The sequence below is a fragment of the Dipteris shenzhenensis genome, chromosome 17 (assembly GCF_047967505.1).
Source record: "Dipteris shenzhenensis isolate YYH24624 ecotype China chromosome 17, Dip_SZ_1.0, whole genome shotgun sequence".
Lineage (NCBI taxonomy): Eukaryota > Viridiplantae > Streptophyta > Polypodiopsida > Gleicheniales > Dipteridaceae > Dipteris > Dipteris shenzhenensis.
This window is the reverse complement of record NC_141612.1, coordinates 49,635,370-49,658,364: the sequence shown is the minus strand read 5'-3', so window position 1 is coordinate 49,658,364 and position 22,995 is coordinate 49,635,370. Positions and strand designations below refer to the sequence as shown.

The 22,995-nt window shown below is 40.2% G+C and overlaps 1 protein-coding gene across 4 annotated transcripts in view; it reads left to right on the top strand.

Moving 5' to 3' along the window:
• LOC147892238 (inositol hexakisphosphate and diphosphoinositol-pentakisphosphate kinase VIP2-like) overlaps positions 1 to 12,482 on the top strand; it is a 248,985-nt gene extending 236,503 nt beyond the window's left edge. For 3 of the 4 annotated variants that reach the window (XM_087388899.1, XM_087388900.1, XM_087388901.1), the window contains 9 exons: positions 986 to 1,227; positions 1,405 to 1,449; positions 1,949 to 2,015; positions 7,126 to 7,197; positions 9,163 to 9,419; positions 9,678 to 9,735; positions 11,301 to 11,468; positions 11,634 to 11,708; positions 11,812 to 12,482. In XM_087388899.1, the coding sequence (XP_087245025.1) occupies positions 986 to 1,227; positions 1,405 to 1,449; positions 1,949 to 2,015; positions 7,126 to 7,197; positions 9,163 to 9,419; positions 9,678 to 9,735; positions 11,301 to 11,468; positions 11,634 to 11,708; positions 11,812 to 12,057 (1,230 nt within the window). In that variant the 3' untranslated portion in view covers positions 12,058 to 12,482. Of the gene's footprint in view, positions 1 to 985; positions 1,228 to 1,404; positions 1,450 to 1,948; positions 2,016 to 7,125; positions 7,198 to 9,162; positions 9,420 to 9,677; positions 9,736 to 11,300; positions 11,469 to 11,633; positions 11,709 to 11,811 lie in introns of those variants that run through there. The other variant, XM_087388902.1, reaches the window with a different exon arrangement.
• The last annotated feature ends 10,513 nt before the right edge of the window (positions 12,483 to 22,995 follow it).

The window sequence follows — 22,995 nt, the reverse complement described above, 5'->3', positions numbered from 1 at the left end:
CTAAAGTTAGATACTACATAGCACATCCATCAGAAAACAGCATCACTCACAAAGGGTTCAAACACAAGCAGCTCGCTCATGATCCAGGTGGCACGAACATGTTCAAAGCCATTTCTAAAGACAATAGAGGTCTTCCAAGATGAAAAACCACGCTTTTATTGGGACAGAATGTTTGTGATTTTTTTATTTTTATTTTTTCCTTCTCTTTCATTCTCTCTTTTATTTTCTGTGTTGATTTTTGGTCTTTAGAACAACAAAAACTCGAAATTTGTATGATTGGACTTATTCTAGTCTTACAAAGGTATATTATATGTGGGATTATTAAGATTGAAAATTGTCAGTACTTCAGAGATGTCAGTTTCCTAGATCCCTTTCTTTTTTTGGTGTGTGTGGTTTCAGAAGAAGGCAATGATCTTATTTATGAGGGCTTTATTTAACCGTAGGTCTAATGGTATTAGCACTGCTAGTTGCTACAAATCCTAACTAGTAACTTTTTATTAGGAACTCTCCCGCTTCGTTCTGTACCTTCTCTTAGAGAGCAATAGGGTCTTCTTGGTTATGCCAAATGCTGCCTCTTGTAGTGGAGTTTGTCTTTTATAAAGCCTTATACTCTCGTCACAAATGGGAGTTTATCATGCAATATCCTGACCTCGGTTTAGGGTGAATACATGCTTCCCCAACCCCCCCGCAGCTTCCCTTCCCTCTTATCTTCTTCAATATTACATGATGTGGAAAGTTGCACATTTTTTATATTTTTCATGCTTCATAGGGTGCATATCTTCCCTTGAATCCCTCAATGTTAATACGATGTAGTGTAAAGTAGCGCATCACTTTCTTCGTCTATCATATTTTCATGTGAGAGTCTTGGGAGTCTACCTCTTTTTTTGGGGCAATGAAGCACCTTTAATATTTTTTGGCAATGCTGTCTACACCAAAATGGAATAGGTGAGACACTTTTGACTCAATGCCTTCTGCTGGCTAATAGATGGAACTCATAAAGAGGGTAACTGCACAAGTGAAAATACTGTGTAAAGCAGAGGAGGATAGGTTGGCTGAAGCAACTTCAGATGAGGCTCTTCCACCTTATGATCAGGCAACGGCCCTCGGTAAAACCAATATGGACGTTGACAGGATTGCAGCTGGTTTGCCTTGTGGTAGCGAAGGGTTTCTTCTTATGTTAGCTCGTTGGAAAAAGTTGGAACGTGATATATACAATGAGCGCAAAGGGCAAGCTTCTCTTACCTTCGTTGTTTGATAATGACTGATTCGTACAAGCTAGCTATGCTTCTCTCTCTCTCTCTCTCTCTCTCTCTCTCTCTCTCTCTCTCTTTCCCTCTCTCTCTCTCTTTTGGTGGTCAGGTTACCAGCTTTTATATGATTGTTTATTCTGAAAATTTTCCACAGTCGATTTGACATCACCAAAATTCCGGATGTTTACGATTCCTCCAAGTAAGATTTCTTGTCTCAGGATAGATTGTCAAATTGAGCCCATATCTCAATTTTACTTCATACCCGTGCGTGCGTGCGTGCGTGTGTGTGTGTGTGTGTGTGTGTGTGTGTGTGTGTGTGTGTGTGAGAGAGAGTAGTAGTTGCTCCACTTTGGAAGTAACTATGAATGTAATTATTTCACAGCAATAAAATATTTTTTCTCACAAAAAAAGTGTGTGATCTCTACTTTGGAGACAGTCTTTTTGTAATATAAAGCTACATAGATTTCACTATTAAAAAAAAGATGTGTGTGCACGTGCGCGTTGGGTAGGGAAGGGTGGGCTCACATACAACGTTAGGCTAGTTGAAAGTGGTGGAACAAGCTAGCTTGTCTTTTACTGGTATTGATACATATTACACTTGGCTATAGGATTAATGGCTTCAAAAAACATTTTCATCACTCTCGTCAATGTTGTTGTAAATAATAAGAGATCTGATCCCTGTTAGTTGCATTGAGCAGGTATGATCTTGTGCATAATACTCACCTAAACCTGGATGGCTTAGGTGAACTTTACACTGTTGCAAAGGTAAATCCTGTGCACTCATGGCATTGTGGAGATGCGCTTTTTTAACTGCTAAGAAATGAGAAGGATCTCGTATCCAATCTATGCCTTTAAAAGCATTCTATAAAAATGATTAAATTATTGAGGCCTAAGCTAATGCCATTCATTTTTTAGGTGAATATTCTTGTAATGAGTTTCTCTGTGGGTGCACTGAGGGAACAGGTTGGAACATATGCGTTTTGAGAAGCAAGGTTTACCTTGTTCAGCTATTCTTCCATATGCAAAACTGTCATCCTTTTCTTTCCAATGAAAAGATTTAGATGAATTAAGAGAAAAGCCCCAAGAGCAAGTGCTCATGGCAAGAGTACATCATGCATAGCGTGAAAGACAAAATACCTTGAGTGGGTTAAAAACCTGCTCAACAAGAAGAGCACTGCTCATCAAGAAGAGCCAATAAAGCTCCAAGATTGAGACTGAAAATGCCACCTCAAATCTGAGAAAAAAAAGGGAGCTTCCCTACTCCCTAGGGAAGATAGTTCTCCTTGTAGAGGCCGGTTGGGAAGACACGTGCATGCTCAACCAGGCTGGATCTCCATATACACCATGCTGAAATTATCGCTAAGATACCCAAAAATATCCACCGAGGCATGTGCAGGTCTGTAATAAGAGAGAACATGAGCCCCTACTTGACCTTATTGTCTTTCTGTTTAGGAGTCCATTGACCTAGATGTCATTGAATTGAGAGATCTAACGCCCGAAAGAGATCCAAGCCATTGAGCCCCCATGTAACGAGGAAGGGAGGCGACAAAAGTACTGAAAAGTGTAGCAAACTCCAAACTATTAGTGTTCTAGCACTAGACATGATATGCATTGATCTACACATCTAAATTTAATCTTTGCAATTTGAAGTCCACAAGCATAGTTGGGTTCACACGTGTATGGTTGGATGAACGATATGCGTATGGAATAATTATTCCGTACGCATATGGTATGGCCAATCATACTTGGCTTTTTTTTTTTTTTGGGGGGGGGGGAAGGGGTTCCCAGACCTTTATGAAAACATTGTTTTATCAGTTTCTTGACTTTAAAATTGATACAAGTTTAAAGTTTGAAGTTGAATGTTTTGAAGCTCTCTGTCAATTAAATGTTTACAGTGTATATTTTCCTCTTTGTTTTTTGGTATAAAGTTAGGGTGATGTATGATTCAGCATGTATGCCGTATGCTTATGGTAACGTATGGAAAAAACTATGTAGGCTTTCATTCTAAAGGTTTTTGAAATCCTTATAAGAATCCATAGAGGAAGTGGGTCCTCTCTCCCATATGGACCATTGCATGTAACCAGAGGTAGCAAGAGTTGTGCCATGATCATCAAGTATGAGATCGTTCCACATAATAGGGTGGGATTCTTCGAAGATTAAGCTGCCCCAAGTCTTTCTGCAACGAATAAAGAAATCTTTCCAAGTCTCTTGTCTTGGCGGAAGCTCACTGACCACACGACTTTGGCTATGTTATGTGGAGAACCATCAGGTCCACTCTATAGGAAATTCCTATTGGTCTTTGGAGCTGAGTGATGCATTTCCTAAAGTATCACCAACAAGAACAAATAAGTTAGGTTGTGGCCAGCAATACTTGGTTAACATCTACCACTTTAGAAGCAAGGTCAAGTCTAGCTAAACTCAAAAAAGGAGTTTTCTCCTGACATTGTCCAACGCGGAACCAAATGGTGTGAAGGATAGACAACCACATCAACCAAGCATACTAAATATTTGAGAATCTCATGGGCATTCTCCTCACTATCCGACAAGCCGTTTAATTTATTTCATTGCACAGTATGCGGATGACTACTAGACTCAAGTATGGTCATAGAGCTCTTTTGTGATATCTGGGGCTCTATGGTTGTGTACTAAGTTTCAAATGGTGATTCATGCCATTTGGCTCCTAGTCTTTGGTTTGGTAGAGATGGCTGGGATAGTCAGTGGTATCAGAGGAAGAATTCACTATGTGAATCAAAGTATAATGGATGGAACTCTTTTGTTTTGAGTGGTTATGTCTTCCTTTTGGTTGTTGAAACTTATTCTTTGCATCTTAAAAGAAAAAATAAAGTTATGATTTTCGTCTTGATAGTGGTAATAGATGGAAGTTAGGAACTATGGAACCATGCACAGGTACCTATTCCAGCTAAATCTTGATGCTTTCCATATGGACTTCCTTGATTGTAATCGTTTAGGGAGGAGCAACTTGCTTTTTGCTTGCGTTTCATTGTCCCTACTCTAGTTTGTTAGAAATATATATATTTCCTAAGGCAATGGCCAATGTTATGCAATAAGGGGCTAGGGGCACTTTTTCCCTGTATTAAGGTTTTTTCCCCCTAACTTTTGGTAGAGGTTGACTTTGTGGGTGAACTAGTGGCCACACATCTTTTGACCATGGCTATGGTTCATGCTACGACTACCCTAGCTTTGTAGCTCACTTGTGTTGCTGCAATTCCATTTGAGCTTGCTTCAGCTCCATACTCTCGCATGCTCTCGCTTCCATTTTCAACATTTGGTATCAGAGTAATCTTCCCCTCTCTCCCACACAGTCCCCTCGCCTCCTCTGGTTTCAATTCTATTGCGAAGAACATTTTTGTTGCAAAAACTTTCAGCCAGCAGGTTGTTTTTTACTTCAGCAAGCTCTAGGAGCTGCTACAGAGCAAGGCGCCTCCGTTTAGGAGCATTCCAAGGCTGGGCGACTATATTCAGGCTGTATTCGAGCTATTTCTACAGCTTTTTTACATTTTTGTGGCTGGTTTTTATGTTTTTCACGTCTTGAATCAGTCACCTACCTTTCAGAACCCGACCGCCATCATCTGCTGCTGTTTTGACGTGTTTTTTGCTGGTTTTTGGCGTCGCCTCTCTCCCTGTTTTTTGCACCTCCAGAGCTGTTTGGAAGCAAGACAACCTATTTTTTGAGGTTTTTCCACTGTTTTCAGAAGCAGTAGTTGTTTGGAGACTGGGCACACATTTTGAGGTGTTTTTCAGGACTATTTTTCTCTTTTGAATCCGTTCCATCACTCTCGAGACTATTTTGGGGATTATGGAGATCTCTCCTTGCCATTTTGAAGCTGTCTGAGGCAGTTTTCTGCAAGGACATCCCATATTTTGCAAACCCCCCCCTCCCCCAACCCCAAACAATAAAAAATACTTTTATCAAGTATGAAAAAAACCAGCAGGAACAAGCCCGAGGCAGTTTTCTGAGGCAGTTTTCTGCAAGGACATCCCATATTTTGCAAACCCCCCCCTCCCCCAACCCCAAACAATAAAAAATACTTTTATCAAGTATGAAAAAAACCAGCAGGAACAAGCCTGAGGCAGAAGGAGATCATGCATGGCATAGACAAAAAGACCACCCAAAACGGGGCAACAAAAATTTTCAATACATACTGGAAAGAAACCAAGGAAGAGGCTGAAAGTGCCACCTAATCTGATGGGATTTTCGTTTGGGATAAATTGATGGCAGAATTAAGGGATGCCCTTTTCTCACTAGAATGTTTTTTGATTGGAAGAAATTACGTCTCACCTCAAATGGCATCGCTGCAACTCGCTTTATGGAAATTCGTTGGATGCTGAGAGTTTGCATTGGTCAAAGGTGTTTGATTATCCTCTTGCCTTGCACAAACCCAAAGGCTCTTATTTCCTTTCATATAAAGGATTCGATTGGTAGGCGATGTGGTTCATACAAATGGTACTACGTTATCTTTTCCATCAGCAGTCAGGCAATATATTTAGGGCAGCATTATCGGCCCCTTTGGCATTATATTTCTTGGATGCTCAATACTTCTTAGCAGTGCCAAAGTTAGAGCTGACTTATTGTCCGACGGATCGGTCTTTACATCGTGAAGGTTCACGCATGCATCTGCTACTCCTGGCCAGTTTATACAAGGCTTTGTTGCCTCCGTCTTGAACTTTAGGTAGGGCCAATCAGATTGGGTCCAGGAATGGTAATGCCAACTGGTGGCGCAAAAGATTGGGGCAGCTTGGAGCTGCAAACTTCCTCTTCGGCAATAGGACCTTTTATGGATGGTGATGTTTGGCCGTCAGTCCAAGGGCGTATGTATGTGAGTAGCAAAGAGAGGGTGTGAATAACCTTTGAATCATAAGTGGAGCATAGAGAACCATGGTTTCTAGGTGTGTTGAAACACCAGAAATGTATCAGTTTCTAGACCTGGGGAGTTTAATACATTGAAAATTTGTGGTGCACTGGTTTTCATAAGGTATGGAATTTGTAAGAGCCTACAGCCTACATGCAATGCTTGAACCATACCAAGCTGCTCATACGCCCTTGACATGGTGGACAGATTGCACATGAAAACCAAAGCTGTGTCTTCCTGGAGATTCTTTTCCCTTTCCTCTTCCATCTCCTCAGCATCCTTGAACATGCGTTTTGAGCATCTTCTCCAATTGTTAACATTCTAGATAATAGCCAACTGTCTTTTTTTTAATGAAGGTCTTTCATTCTCTCAGTGGCTACTATCTTGAGGCCTGCAAAGAGGACAATGATGGGTGGAACTGATTTTTTAGTTCAAGGGCCTAGCTGAATTAGTTCTTGGCGATCCCTGGATTGAGGGTGTCTACCTTGGTTGAATGCTCAGCTGCCTTTTCAAACAAAATAAGTAAGTTGTCGGGTATGTGTATAATGGACAATAGTTCCTCCCATGGGTTAGGTTAGTAGTGTCATGAAAGTCTAGTTCTCTGCTATCAGAGCCATGCAAGTAGCTTGTCGGCTTAGCATAGTGACATTTATAGTCCTATTGAAATGAAGCTGGATCAGTAAAGGAGCTGGTCACCTTTGTTTGTGAAATATGGAATTTTTGTCAAAGAAGATACGGCAACAGCAACCTTGTAGAAAGTGTCTTTAAGCTGCCATTAATTTACTGCAAAGCTGCTTGACGGCCTCATTGATATTCAGGGATAGGATAACATTAATTTTTTGTCTTTAAGGATTAGAAGATTTGGCTCTTACAACTTTTGTGAAATGCTTTGTTTTGTTGTAAAGTTATACATTTTTTATTGAGAAATAAGCAGGGCTACCTCACGAGTATAGTACAGCTGATTTTAAAGACCCTGATTCAAATTGGGACCTCTGTTTTGGCAGGCACTTGCAGATGGAGTTATACCCAATGAATACGGGATCAATCCTGTTCACAAGTTAAAAATTGGGTCCAAGGTAGAATATTGCCAACATAAGTTCTTTTTTCGTAGTAGACAAGCTGCTGCTGTGAATGAAAACCATTTCCTGACTCCCGTGCTTATAATGCCCAAGTTGTAAGATTTTTAACTTAAATCCTCGTTGAAATTGAATGATCAAAAGAGGTCATCTCTGCATCCATATCATTTCTACACAACAGACTCATTCCATTTGCCTGAAATCTGAGGTATACTAGTCAAAGATAAGATAAAGGGGAAGAACTGACTTGGCTCTGTCCCACCATTGAATGGAATACATCTTACGCAGAATACAACTTGAACTCCATCCAAACACTTAAGGAACCAAACAACAACAATCAACTAAAAGAGCCAAGGTGGAGATATGTAATGCTATCACATGCCATACCATATAGACTGGAAGATAGTACAATCTGACATTTCGAGGAACCTCTTTTCTTTTTTCCAAAGAAGAGAACCTTCTATTAGAAAACTTTGAAAAAAACCGATACAGATAAGCAATCCAGGGGATGCTTGACCAATCTGAAAAGACAGTTGAATGCTATGCAGCTTGCTTCACAGGATTCGAGCTCTCAGCCTAGAGTATCCCAGAAATAGGTGCTAACAACTAGAATGGAGAGCTATACAACCAGCGGATTCCTTGATCCATGAGAATATGAGAAATACCTGCAAGCCTTGCCTTGCAAAAACACTCCTGCCAGAGAGATCCTCTCGATGGGGAAAGCATGTCGGCCCTCTGTCAACCAAGCTGCAATGCCCCAGGTGCAGTCCCCTGTCTCTTCTGGCCCTTAGTCTGAGGGAGCACTGTGAGATCCATTGAGCCTCTAAAGAGCTCCACAAGCAGATTTTGAGGAATCTTTATGCTGTATATACAGTGGCTTGGTTGTCTTGTGAATATTTGTTCAGCTCACTCCAAGAGTGTGTATGATCTCCATTTAAAATCTGGCAACGTCTTCCTATTCTTTGGCCTATCTCTCTCTGTGAATTTTCACAACAGGCAAATGGAATCCCCCATATAGTGAACGTGTTTTCATCAAGTACACGATATTTTTCAAATATGGAAGAATGTTACAATAAAGGTATTGTTAAAAGGATATTCTAAAACTTGGATTAGTTGACATATGAAGGTCCCAATCCCATTAGAAGGTTCTTCCATCACATCCTCTTCCATCTCATATCAAGACGGGTCTAACAAGGAGAGCCGCCTCAAGACAGAGTTTGACTAGAATAACTATGGTTTCAAGGCAACAACCAAATCGTGAGAATTGGGATCTTGAATATTTAGTCTTTAATCCTTCATCTTTAAGGGTATGTAAGCGCTGCCACTATAGAGGGTGTCAAAATTTTGACCCAAATTCAACAAACCATAAGATGATGTAAAGATTTGGCCCGAGTTGAATATTCAAGGTCCCAGTCATTACCTCCCAAAAACTGAAGGTTTTGTCCAAGACAGGCCAAATCTGAAGATTTTCCTACTCGTCTGAGGACACCCATGGCCTCTCGAAAATTGAAGGTGTTTTCCAAGATGCTATCCTTACAGGCTGTAGGACAGCCTGGAGGCAGGCGCACGCAGTGAGTGCAGGCTTAGGTGGACATGGCGCAAGTTGGAGCAATCTGCAGCCAAGCAGGATCAGTATGCTGTAGGTCGGGGCAGTCTGTTGGCCCGATCTTGAATACAGGATTTTGCAGATATTGAATGATTCATATCATAAATGGGCTCATATGAAGCACAATGGCTTCTTATAGTAAGTACAAGTAGAGTAAGGGGTCTCTGACTACTAAACAAGCTTTCATTAGAAAATGCATGTTGATCTCAGACTGATTAAATGTATTGCCACTAATTTGTCCCAGGAACGCCTAGCCCCTCTTTGTTTTGAACTATTCCCTGCTTGCCCAGATGTCAATGCCAGTTGAAGATTATAGTCTTATTTCAGGATGTGCACTGAGCATCAAATGTTTCTTGCAGATAGCTCGCAAGCTTCTAGGAAAAGTTTTAATTGATCTTCGGAATACTCGTCAAGAAGCTATCAATGTTGCAGAACTGAAAAATGCGCAGGATTGTGCGCCAGCACATAAATTGTCTGAATTGACAGAGGATGATACAAAATCTGCAAAAACTAGGCACAAATCTGACAGTTCAAGGAGATCAAGCTCAAATAGTGAGAAGTCGCTAGATCCTGAGGAGGATGATGATAAAGAAACACAGTATCGCCTTGATCCAAAGTAAGTATTTTGTGTGTACTTTTGTGTTTACAAGTTTTTAAGTTCTTGTGATTTACTTATCAGGTTGCACATGATGAATGGAGAAGATCTTATGTAGAAGGAGAGCTCAATTTTTAAAAACAAAAGTGAAGAATTCAAAACCAATCCATGTTTATATGCATCTTCGATTCGTAAAGAAGTTTTCCATCAAACCAATGGTGCAATGATAATGTACGAGGAGAAATCTGACTGCAATTTCATTTGCAATACGACTTGCAGGTATGCAAATGTGAGAACTCCAGAGCGGCATGTCCGTACTCGCTTGTATTTTACCTCGGTATGCTCTTCTGGGACTTAAATCGGGATTGTGAGAGTTTGGAATTCATAAAGCATTGGGAGGCATCTATGCCTCTCTTTTATTTTGGTATCTGCTGTTTTTTTTCCGTTTTGTTTTGTTTTGAGAGTCGGCTTTGCTGTGTGAGGCACTTACACCCACCAGACATCTCATGGAGAACTCTTTCCTCCCACCTTATATATCGGTACTTATTTATTTTGGGGTGTCCCCACGGTTCTCTTTTACCAATGCAAAGCAAAAGTAGAAACAATAAAACTTATTCTAGTGAACCAAAGTCAGTTTTCTTTGACCATAGTCAATCTGATAAAGACTCTTCTTTATTTCTTGGGAGAAATACCAATTGGTGATAGTGCGTGTGTGTGTGTGTGTGTGTGTGTGTGTGTGTGTCGGATATATTATTCTATTTACTTGTCTTATAATGAGATCTTTTGTCCTCTCTTTGAGGACTTCTTCTTGTAATATTAACATACATGAGTTTCACAAGAAAAAAAAGCCGTGCGCGTGCGCGCGCGCATGCGTGTGTGCGTGCTACCTCTCAAGCAGCGGGTTTTCCTATGGTGTTTCGTGTGCACGCATGTGTGTGCGCGTGTGCATGCGTGTGTGTGTGCTACCTCTCAAGCAGCGGGTTTTACTATGGTGTTTGGTTGGGGCTTTACCAACGGGATCTTTCTTGGCTGTGAGGCGTATCGCTTCTTCGGCATGTCCCACTTGTCCTCATCCGCGTGAGATGGTCTTACATCTATTTTTTACCTTTGCTTAGCTTGTGAGTTTCTTTTCAGATTGATGACAGGTCTTTGTGCTCGTTTTCCCAGGATTCCATTTGGCAAGCAGTTTTGTTGTTTGGCAAACATGCTGCTATGCACGGACTATGATCCCTTTTTCTCCTAGTGTCGCTATTGGGCTCTCTAGTCATTGTATCGTGCTCGTGCCATTCGACTGTATATTACCATTTGACTGTATGAGAAGTGGACATCTTTCCCTATTTTTGATCTTCTTTGTATCCGTCTCTTCAGGATGCTCATTCCCTTGGAGACCTTCCTCTGGTCCAGTTAGAAGTCTTTTATTACTGCTTCCATTTTTGAGTAGTAGCTGTTCCACTTTGGACAGCTACGTATGTACATTTTTTTGAATGAAATCTCTCTTTTTGAAAAGTGCGGGGGGGGGGGGGGGGGGGGGGGGGGGGCGGGGGGAGAGAGAGAGAGAGAGAGAGAGAGAGAGAGAGAGAGAACTCATACAAACATTAGATAGATCAAGCACCTGTTATTTTCTAGGTATACAAAGTTCAGGTTTTTTTCCTCGTTTGGATGCTCACCTCCAGACCCCCGACAATTTTTCTTGCGATCTTGCGATTAGTTAATTGTCCTTTTCTATCCCTTCCTCTGAATAGACTAATTTTTGGTGCTTTGATGAAGTAGCAGACTGCTAAGCACAAGATACTTCACTGAGTACTTGCAGACAATTAGATGAGAGTACGATCTCCAATTCCTTGGAGAAATGTCTTTTTTCATGCACCAATGGCTACTTCGCCTTTTTTCTGTGAATGGCAGGAGTCACATATACACTCTATGATAAATGTTTTAAGATATTGTAATCTGGATGATTCACTGCAAGGCGAGGAGGGTCTTGTCTCAGATGAGGCTTTACAAACTATATTTGAAACCAAGGAGCTAGACTATCTTACACATATTGTATTGCGGATGTATGAAAACACAGCGGTGAGTCAGTTTTCCTGTGTTCGAAATGCCTGCTCTCTTCATTGCTTCCATTCTTCTTACTTCTGGAGAGTTACATATCCACAGACTCGTGCATTTTCTAACAAGTGATTTATATCTCCTGTTTTTTTTAAATAAATCTCATTAGATTGCTCAACTTTTTGACAGGTTTTTCTTGATGATCCCAAAAGATTTCGGATAGAGCTATTGTTCAGTTGTGGTGCAGCTGTTAGTCCCCTTGAGGTAAGCGCAAGCAAGAAAATAAAACAGTGCTCGAATTGCTTCAAACATCGTTTTCTTGTTACTTAATGAGCCTTATATTGCTGGATATGTAACATGTGGACAGGCATCTCCACGACCTCAAGATCATACACTACCGGTATTCCCACCTGTGACGTTACAAGGGGAGTCCTCTTATCTGACTTTACACAGGCTGGAGAATATGATTCAACCTTACGCCATGCCAGCAGAAGACTTCCCCCCAGCAAGCACTCCACAAGGGTTTGGAGGTCTCTTTCCTAAAAGTGGAGGGGTTTTAGAGCGGCTGGCCAATTTTTGGCCTTTCAACAAGCACGCTAGTCACAAAGTGTAGGCAAGGGTCCCATAGAGGTGTTCCAGAGCGGCTGGGCAATTTTTTCCATTTCAACAGCATGCTGGTCATAAAGTGTAGCAAGCATCCCTTAGTTTCCATTTGTTTTTGAGGTTTGTGTACTAGCATGTAGCAGTCAGTCTTAAACGAGGGCTGATGAGATGTTGCAGTTGAAGGAGATTTTGTTGCTTCCATGCTGCATGATGGTTGATCTGTTGTATAGTGCTCATGTGCATCATTAGTGATGGTTATGAATACAGTTCGGTATTCCAGAATCCATGTATATTTCACTCAAGGGACTTCCTAAATCATCCTTGCAGAGAGGCAAAACTTTCCCTTTCAAGGGATGTAAAATAGTAGTACGTTCTTGTCAGATCACCAGTTCTACTATAAAGAGAGTTACAGTGAATGTCCTCTGGCTGACTGAATGATGCTCCACTTTTTATGTATACAATCGTCTATTAAAATCGATTTATGTGCTATGATAGGTAAATTGAATTAAATTGAAGCTTTCTTTCTGATCCATTTCAATGTGGAAAAAGGGCTCAAGCTGCATGACTTTCTATCCAGGGATGTACGTTATTGCCTTCTTTGTGTGTGTATGTGGTGACATATATTGTATGGATGGGGATTTGCTCTCATATAGATCCATCCTTATATTTTTCTTGTGAAAGAGAAACGTATCCCAAGTCGTATAAAAGCTTTGCTTTTGAATAGTAGATGCAGATTTGTAGGGCTAGCTCATTGGGGATGTGGTTCTATTTTGTCTCATTAAAGCGGTTGAGGCTTTGTGACGTCCTTTATCTTCATGGTATTGCTGCCCAACTCAAAAAGTGACTCTTGATCTCTAAAAGCATGAAGCTTGTGAGGTGGTGGCACATCTTATCTACCTACATGGCAGCCTATCCAAGTATTCCGGAAAAACTCGTCTCTCTAATGACTAAGGTTTTGACCCGTTCGCTGATCCTTCCATCGTTGTTCTTCGCGTCGCTACTCTCTCTTCTCCGTCGCTATGCCCGTCGCTAATCCTCTCTCCCGTCGCTCGTTGTTCAGGCTGTCGTTGCCTCTGTCCTTCGTTCGTCTCAGATCGTCTCTTAGGTCGTCGATAAGCTTATCACTCAGGTTGTCGCTCAGCTCGCTCAGCAGCAGGTGCAGGTAGTCCTAGTCCAGCAGTTGCAGTAGAGGTCCGAACCCTAGCCCGTCAGCAGCTTGTCACCTAACCTCGACCTAGGTTTGAACCCCCGGGGGTTAGCTTCAGCCAGGGTGTGACTTTTAGATATGGCTAAAATGGAATGGCCTGACCTATCCAACTTCTGCTAGGAAACCTCTTTATTCCTCAGTTGCCAGGACACCCTCTCCCTACGTAGGCATACCATCGAGGTGGTTTTGACCGACCTATCCTTGGACAGTATGATCAGATTTATTTTCTACAACACCACGTGAGAGATCTACAACGACAGGTAGATGCTCTCACAGCTCAAGTACAGGCTCTCCAAGGATCTGGTAAATAGAATGTGATTGATGAGGCAATGCAGATATACAAGGCTTCCCTCCTAACCCTCAATTACTTTTTATAGTGTAGAATCTTGTAGAAGTTGAGGTAGAAAACATTAAAAAAGAAGTGATTGTAGAGGTGTAGACAGAAAGGCAAGCAAGATTGATATTCAAGCAGATAATAGATCAAGTCAAGGCAAACTTGAGTAAGAAACTTGATAGAATGTATTATTCATGATTGAATTACATTTGGGAGATTAAGATTAGCAAGAAAGAAAATGTTTATGAAAACAATTTTAAATTTTGTCATGTCAATGAGGTTGAACTTGGCTTTGTCAAAGTTAAGTGTAGATTGATTGATTGATTGATTATGATTGAGCATGTGAACCGTGAAGTATTGATTTCTCCTAATCCTTGAAATTTTGTCCTTAGTGTTTTGCAATATATGATTAGGTTCATCTTGTAGTGTGAAACTCCGATACCATTGTAGTAAGCCATGTAAAAGGATTTGTAGCCCAAATCAAAGGTCGACATTCGATCAACTCCTCATTCGAAAGATCTACAACTCCTTGTCCAACGTCTCTAGAAAAAGTTGTCCACTTCACACAATGGGTAGTATCCTTATGGAACGTTTTCCACCCGTTTACTATATGTGAACTTGAAATGGCTGGTTAGTGCTAATACTCCTTTTTACTCTTTATATTCACAAAAATCTATGTCGAGTTGCTCCTCAAAATCATTGCAAGAAAACCCGCAAAAGGGCAAGTACATGATGAAATTAAACAATCAAAGACAATAAAAGGAAAACACCAAGATTGTAATCAGGCAATGGCACAATAAGAGTAAACACAATGAGGAATTTAACATCAGGAATAAGTCCTATTTTCTAGTGACTAACTCTTTGTCAAAGATGTGGAGACCTCATGGTTGAAGCCTATTTTCTCTCATTACCTTTTTCATGTGCCTCCATATTGTGAATGAGAATCTCTATCCCTTTTCCTATTCCACTCTTATGCACCTTTTCCCCTTAGCTAGAGCAAACAATTGGCTATTCTTCCATCAAACGAGGGATTGTGATCTCCTCCTCTAATAGAAAAATTTCCCACTTCTCTCCTCCACGCATGGAAAGCCTCATCAAAAACCTTGCCATGCATCTCATGAGCTTTTTGACCCATGTTGATTAATTTTAGGTTGATCTTAGCTTGAAACATTATTTCCTAATATTATCCTCCATTTTGTTTTGCTTTTCTCTCTTTTTTTCATATACTTTTCTTTACAAAAGTGTAATGTGATTGAGTTTGCAAGCATTTTAAAAAATCGCTTAAGAGATCTACTAGAACTAAAGCTACTTAATTTGTTAAGCTTCCTTTAACTATTAGCAACATACTGTTGGTGATAGCTTATCATAAACAACCAACATGCCTCATTTTCATTTGGTTATTGCAAGGTTGTAAAAAGAAGTTTGGCTGAGTATATTCATGAAAACCTCTAAGGTTGAAATTTTCTATACTAAACATTGTAGAAAGTTTAGGCCATGTTGTCAAATTATTTATTCCTAGAACTTTATTCAGGAACACTCTGAATGTTAGAAACACTTTATCTAGGAACACTTTGAATGTTATGCATCAGTCTTCTATTCTTGACTATCGGCTCAAGATAGCTAAGAAAACACGACAATTATATAAAAGATTAAAGATAGAAAAATACTAGACATCACTATCAAAGAATGTCATTTTGTATAGAAATCTTCCAACATCTTGGGGTATGTGCTCATAGCATGTTCTCACTTCTTTCTCATCTAAAAGATTTTACCAAATGGTCAAACTTTATCTAGTCTTTGTGATTGTTTAGATGTCATCATGCGAGGGATTGGGATAGAGAGAGAGGATGGAGGGAAAGAGAGAGAGGGGGGAGGGAAGGAAGGAGGGAGAGAGAGAGAGAGAGAGAGAGAGAGAGAGAGAGAGAGAGTCAAATGTTGTTTCATGTGAACCTCTATAAAAAGCATTGCAGAAAGTTTTGGCCATGTGGTCAAATTTCCATGCTAATACTATAAAAGATTAAAGTCATCTAAGAACACAAGAACAAGCCTTATGTCATTTGTTGTATAGACAGTATAGATCTTCAAACACAAAAATTGTCTTTCGCTTCCTTTTCATCTATTGGTGCCAAACTTATAGAAACTTTGCATCCCTATCCTTTGGAAACAATATTTGACAAAGTTTTAACCTTGTGGCATAAACTTTATATGGAAGCACACTCATCCGGACTTTATTCCAATGATCAAGTTTTAGCCACCTCGTGTTGTCTAGCCATTATGGACAATTATACCTTGTCAAAATCCTGACAATTAAAGAAGCTTTGGTCATCATCATGATTTGGCTATATGGTCAAACCTTCTCTAAGTTCTTGTTTAATGTGGATGCACATCCCCCAACGTTTTTGCTAAAAAACTTTGTTGAGAGTCCACGCTCAACATCATGTGATCATGTGTGCATAGCACCATCACGTGATCATATGTATATAGCACTAACCTTATAGAGTGCTATAAAGGAAAGGGTTAGATTCCCTAACCCTAACCCTAAATGGGTTTGTATATATTCTATTTTTTCAACTAAATCTAGTGTACAGTTAGTCATTTGTGGTGTGCTCTCTAGCTATGCCCTCTCTCCTCATCTCCACTCTTCTCCTCTCCCGGGCAGATAGCATTTGATTTCACACACAGATGCCACCATTGTAAAGCCTATTCGACTATCTCACAGCATTGTGCACATTATTTCAGCCTTGTAAAGCCTCTTGGCTATTCCCGGCATCATTGCCACAAGCCTTGTAATACAAATCAGATTTTATATATTGCAATTCTATCTTCATCGATGGTTCAAAGATTTCACTTGGCACAGTCAGTGTATTTGTAGTTGATTCATATAGAGATTTTCATGACACTTTTGAGTACATTTCTTACACCATCAATCTGGAGGCATCTTCTAAGTTAGACAACTCCAATTACGGTACATGGAAATACCGAATGGAGACCATTCTTGTACTTCAGGACAAATGGGAGTATGTTGATGGGTCTACACCTAGACCATTGGATGATCCAACCACCAGTAGTTCTACTCCACCTGTTGTCATCGCACCAGCAACGGGATCTACAACTACACAAATAGTTTTCGCATCAGTAGCAGATCCTGCCATTGCCCGAGCTCAGGAAGAATGGGAAAAGAAAGACAAGTACGCCTATCATCTGATCAAGCAAAATGTGCAAGATGTCATGCTAGCACAGCTCAACACAGTCAAGACATTGAAAGAAGCATGGGATATGTTCACAGCTCTCTACGAGTCCAAGAACACATCCAGGATTCTCACACTGAGAAACCAGATCAACCAGAGTTTTTGCAACAGCAGCAAAACCGGTCATGCTTATGTACTCCGCATAAAAGACTACAATAATCAACTTGCAGTAGTAGGAGAGACTATGAACCCCACAAAAATGGTTCAAGTTATTCTAAATGGACTAGGAGAGGGATACGAGAATCTAGTCTAGAGTATTGCCATCCAACGGCAAATTCCGACATTGGAAGAACTTCAGCCAGTCTTACTTGGTGAAGAACTTAGGACTCATGCCATCCAAGCACGTAAAGGTCATTCTAATGATCAGGCATTCATAGCTTCAAACAGAAGCAGAGGCAGAGGTAGAGGAAAAGGTAGATCATACCAGAGAAGTGGTCATCATCAGTAACAAAATCAAAGTCAGCATCAATATCCGCATCAACATCTTATCCTCAGTAGCATCAGAATCAGCAAAGAGGAAATCATTCCAACCAAGGAAGATTTCAAGATGAGGGAATGCATCCACCAATGTGTCAAACATTCAGTGCAACTACTGTCACAAGCTTGGACACTATGAAAGAGATTGCGGCAAGAAACAGTACGACCAAGGCGGTCAATCTAGTAGTAATCGAGGAAATTTTCGAGGCAGAGAAAATCATCGTGGTGGACATTCTAGTCACAATCATTTTGCAAATGAACATGGAAATATGTTTCTTGCAAGCAAGGAAATGCATCAGATTGATACAGTGTAGTGTACCTAGACACTGATTTCAATCCCAAAGAGGATTTCAGCTATCAAGTCAACCAAGTGGAACAGGATCCTTGGTACATCGACAGCGGTGCATCATCTCACATGACAAATCATCAGGAATGGTCCACAGAAATGAAGCCATTAGAAGGATAGAAGAATGTCATCTACACAGCAAACAATACACCAAATCTGATTCAAGGGACAGGTGTTATCTCTATGAATAATTTCACTAGTACGAAAGGATTGGTGAAAGATGTGCTCTATGTTCCAAAGCTCAACAAGAACCTTTTGTTAGGAGGTCAAATGATGGAACACAATTACAGAGTCATCTTCGACAATGATGAATGCACTATCAGAGATAAATCCAAAAGGTGTCAAGGAAGGACGCTTATACGGAATGCTAGCTATAATACCAGATAAGCATGCCATGTCAGCTCAACTGCAACAGATGCCACTATCTGCAAAATGGCACAAGAGATATGGTCATGTCAATTTCAAGTACTTGTTAGATCTCAAGTAATTAGGATTCCGAAGCTACAATTTCTTGAAAAAGTTTGCGAAGCATGCTGCTTCAGCAAACAAAAGTGAACCAACTTTGGCAGAAGTACCTCTTGTGCACGAGGTATTCTTGATTTAATTCATACAGATGTATGGGGTTATGCCCAGACCTGCAGCATCAATGGTTCACTTTACAACTTACCCTCAGTGCGGTCAGTCATGGGATGCCTTCCTGCACTTGCATGCAGCCTAGTTGGTAGTGTGCCAACTCTATCTGAAGCCATCCAGCCATCAGGCCACACAGGGCCGACATCTGGTGTCCAAACCAGGACCTACCGGATAACCGACCTACTCAAATGCCTTCTCCTCATATGGGGGGCTTACAAGTAGAGTTAGATGGTTCCCGCGTCGCGTAGTTACACGAGAGTGGAGCATTGATATCTAATAGAAAAATCAAGGTCATGAGATCAGATAGAGGAGGTGAATATATGTCTTCAGCATTCATGAACTTTTGCAGAAATAACGGCATTCGAAGACAATTCACATGTGCAGATACTCCTCAGCAAAATGCAAGAGCTGAAAGGAAGAATGGGAATTTAGCAGACAATGCTAGAGGAATGCTTAGTAAAAAGCATCTTCCGAATCAGTATTGGGTAGAAGCAATAGCTACAGCAAACTACTTACTTAATCGGCTTCCTACTAAACCGATATAGGGTATGACTTCTTATAAGCATTCACTGGACACAAGCCACACATTGGGCATCTCCGCATATTTGGTTGCATAGCATATGCCCACATACATGATGATCATTCATAGGAAATTAAATGCAAAGTCATGCAAATGCATCATGGTTGGCTACAGTGAAGAAAGCAAAGCATACAAATTGTATGATCCCATCAACCGCAAGGTCATTATCTCCAGAGATCTAATCTTTAATTAGGAATCAGAATGGAAAACCTCACCTACACAAGAGATAGAAGCATCGACTTCACAGTCATCTACAGAACAGGTTTATGAAGAAGAGCAAGAATTTCGAGCAACACCCCAAGCAGAGTCACAGCAGCTCATATAGTCTCCTAGGGAAAGCAGACCTCCAGCCAGATTGACATATGCTCAGAAAGGCAAAGCAATTTAGGTTGAAACCACCAATTACGCTCTTATGACTACCATCATGGCTACAAAAGAGCCAGTGTACTTCGAAGACACAGTAGACAAGCCAGAATGGCAAACTGCTAGGAATGAAGAAATGGATGCTTTGTATAAGAATAATACTTGGGAATAATGTGACCTTCCACCAAGAAAGAAGGCCATAGCAAACAAATGGGTATACAAAGTGAAGTACAATCCAGATGGAAGTATACAAAGATACAAAGCCAAACTAGTTGCAAAAGGATTTGCATAACAATATGGTCAGGACTATGATGAGACTTATGCTCCAGTAGCAAAGATGGATTCCATATGGTTCTTGATATCCCTAGCGACACTCAGCAGATGGAATGTGTACCAACTCGATGTCAAAAATGCATTTCTCAATGGTTATCTAGATGAGGAAGTCTACATGCAACAACCAGCAGGTTATGTTGAACTAGGAAAGGAGAATAAGGTTTGCCATCTCAAGAAGAGTCTCTACGGCTTAAAGCAAGCACCCAGAAGTTGGTATAGTAGAATTAATAAGTATTTTGTTGATCTAGTATACATGAAATCCAATGCAGATCATACTCTCTACTACAAAGTTCAAGGGGAAGACATTACTATTACACTTTTATATGTAGATGATCTGATTGTGATAGGAAGCAAGGATAGCTTCATCAGAAAGCTAAAACAAGACTTATCTGCAGAGTTTGACATGAAAGATCTTGGACTTATGCACTATTGTCTTGGATTTGAGTTCTGGAGAGATTCAGATAGCACATTCATGAGTTAGCTCAAGTATGTTGATAGTCTCCTGAAGAAGTTTCATATGGTAGATTGCAAGATTGCAGCCACTCCCATGGAACATAGTTTGAAACTTAAGATTTAGAAAAGCCTACAATCAATGACACATACTACAGGCAGCTCATCGGATCTCTTATATATTTGACAGTCACACGGCCTGATATTTGTTATGCAGTAAGCTCACTAGCACAGTTTATGGAAAATCCAAAGTAGTTTCACTGGAATGTAGCCAAAAGAGTCTTGAGATACATCAGAGGTACAAGACAGTTTGGGATAGAATATAGAGGAAGTCATCCACGGTTGCATGGATACTCTGACAGTGATTATGCTGGAGATTATGAAACCAGGAGATCGACACAAGGATATGCATTTTTCCTTGGTTAAGGTGCTATATCATGGTTGTCGAACAAACAGCCAACTATTTCTTCATCTTCGACTGAAGCAAAATATAGAGCACTCACTATAGGTGCATGTGAGGATATATGGCTCAGAAGACTACTGTCAGAAACAAATTACTTTGATGAGTTAAAGCCAACAACAATATACCATGATAATCAATTGGCTCAAGCATTGGCCAAGAATCCGTATATCACTCTAGGACAAAGCACATTGATGTTAGAGAGCACTTCAAAGAAAGAGTGTTACTTGGTGACATCACACTGTAGCATTGTGATAGAAAAGAAAATGTTGCAAACATCTTTACCAAACCACGCGATAAAGAGCTATTCGAGAAACACCGACTAGCTCTTGGTTTGACATAGAGAAAAGAGGCCTACTTCATGATGTTGATCTTGAGGGAATATGTTGAGAGTTCACGCTCAACATCATGTGATCATGTGTGGATAGCACCATCATGTGATCATATGTGCATAGCACTAACCTTATAGAGTGCTATAAAGGAAAGGGTTAGATCCCCTAACCCTAACCCTAACCCTAAATGGGTTTGTATATATTCTATTTTTTCAACTAAATCTAGTGTACAGTTAGTCATTTGTGGTGTGCTCTCTAGCTGTGCACTCTCTCCTCATCCCCACTCTTCTCCTCTCCCCTCTTCATATTTTGTCAAACTTTGCATTCTGATCCCTTGGAAATGGATGTGACAAAGTCTTGGCCTTATGGCAAAGGGAAGTACATTTGGCATTAGGATTTTGTTCCTATCAAAGCAAGGTTTTGTCCACCTGGTGAAACCTTCCTCAAGATGTTCTCTTGTCTAGACATTGTGGACATTTAGATCTTGTCAAAATCCTGACAATTCAAGAAGCTTTGGGAATCATGAAGATTTGGCCACAAGGTCAAACCTCTTCCATTTTATGAGGGTGCACATCCACCAAAGTTTTTGCCACAAGGTGGAAACTTTGCATCCCCATACTTTGGAAACAAATTGTGACAAAGTACACTTTTGAGAAAAGTACACTCATTAGGATTTGCTCCTATCAGGATAAATTTCAAGATGCTCCATAATCATTATTGTGGACATTTAGACTTGTCAAAATCTTGATAGCTCAATAAGTTTTGGCCATCATAAAGATTTGGCCACATGGTCAAATCTTCTTCAATATTCTGCTTTAGGTGTATGCACATCTACCAAGGTTTTTGCCACAAGGCAAAAACCTTGAAAATAGGATGTGACAAAGTTTTGGCTCAAGTTTTTAAAACACGATGTGATAGTTTTGGCCATCATAAAGATTTAGCCACATGGTCAAATCTTCTTTAGGATTCTACTTTAGGTGGATGCACATCCACCTAGGTTTTTGCCAAAAGGTAGAAACCTTGAAAATAGGATGTGATAAAGTTTTGGCCTTGTTGCATAAACTTTTGACAGTATTACAGTCATCTTGATTTTTTTTCTATCAAAGCAAGGTTTTGGCCACTAGGTGAAACCTTCTTCATGTTGCTCTCTTGTCTTGCAATATTTGGACATTCAGACCTCATCAAAACCCTAACAATTCAAGGAACTTTGGCCATCATGAAGATTTGGCCACATCGTTCGGGTTCTTGTCATATGTGTGTGCATATCCATAAAAGTATTTGCCAAAAGGCGGAAACTTTGCCTCCCTATCCACTTTTTAGAGAAGTAGTCCCCATTCCCAAAGAGTAGCTCGTGGGTACCACTCCCCCCAAAAATTTGATTTTTTTCAAAAGTTCGAAAAAGTGTCTAAAACCTTTCCAAACCTTCCTCTAAACCATGCATATGCACCACATCACCATAATCACTTGTCAACCCCTGAATCCAATTTCTTCTCATCACTTTGTTATGTTTCGATCCCAAACCTTTACTATTTCCATAGATCCCATTCTACTTCTTTGCTAATCTCAAATCATAGTTCATTTGACTTTCCATCTACAAATATAGTTTTGAATCCTGTCATGAGCCATCACAAGATTGCACCAACAAGCCGCAAAAAATCACCTTGTACATTGAATCTCACTTGAGTATGGTACAACTTGTCAATGCAGTGGCCACAAGATTGTTGGCAAAGAAAAATTAAACCAACTATGACAACAAGGAGGCATGTCAATTTGTGGAGTGTTGGTGGAGTCCATCCAATGGATCTTTTAACAGGTGCTTCTCCTATGTTTTAAAATTTGCCAAGTTTATTTCAATGTGTGGGAGATGGTATTCAAGGCTTACTTGGCTATTGCAAATGCATTGGTCATATTGGTGGTGAGGCCAAATTTTCCAAGGTTCACTTGTTGAGGATGGAAGGAGAAATTATAGAACTTATAGGCACTATGCACACTTTGTGTGAACAACTACTCTAAGAACAAATAACAAAAAAATTTACAGATTTAAAAATTGAGATTAAAAGTTAAATTGATTCAAAATAAAGGTCATAAGAGACAATTACAAGATTAATTAATGAGAATACAAAATTGTTGAAAGAGACTTGGTCCTCCAGCAACAACTTGTTTCATTGACTATCAACTTTGAGAA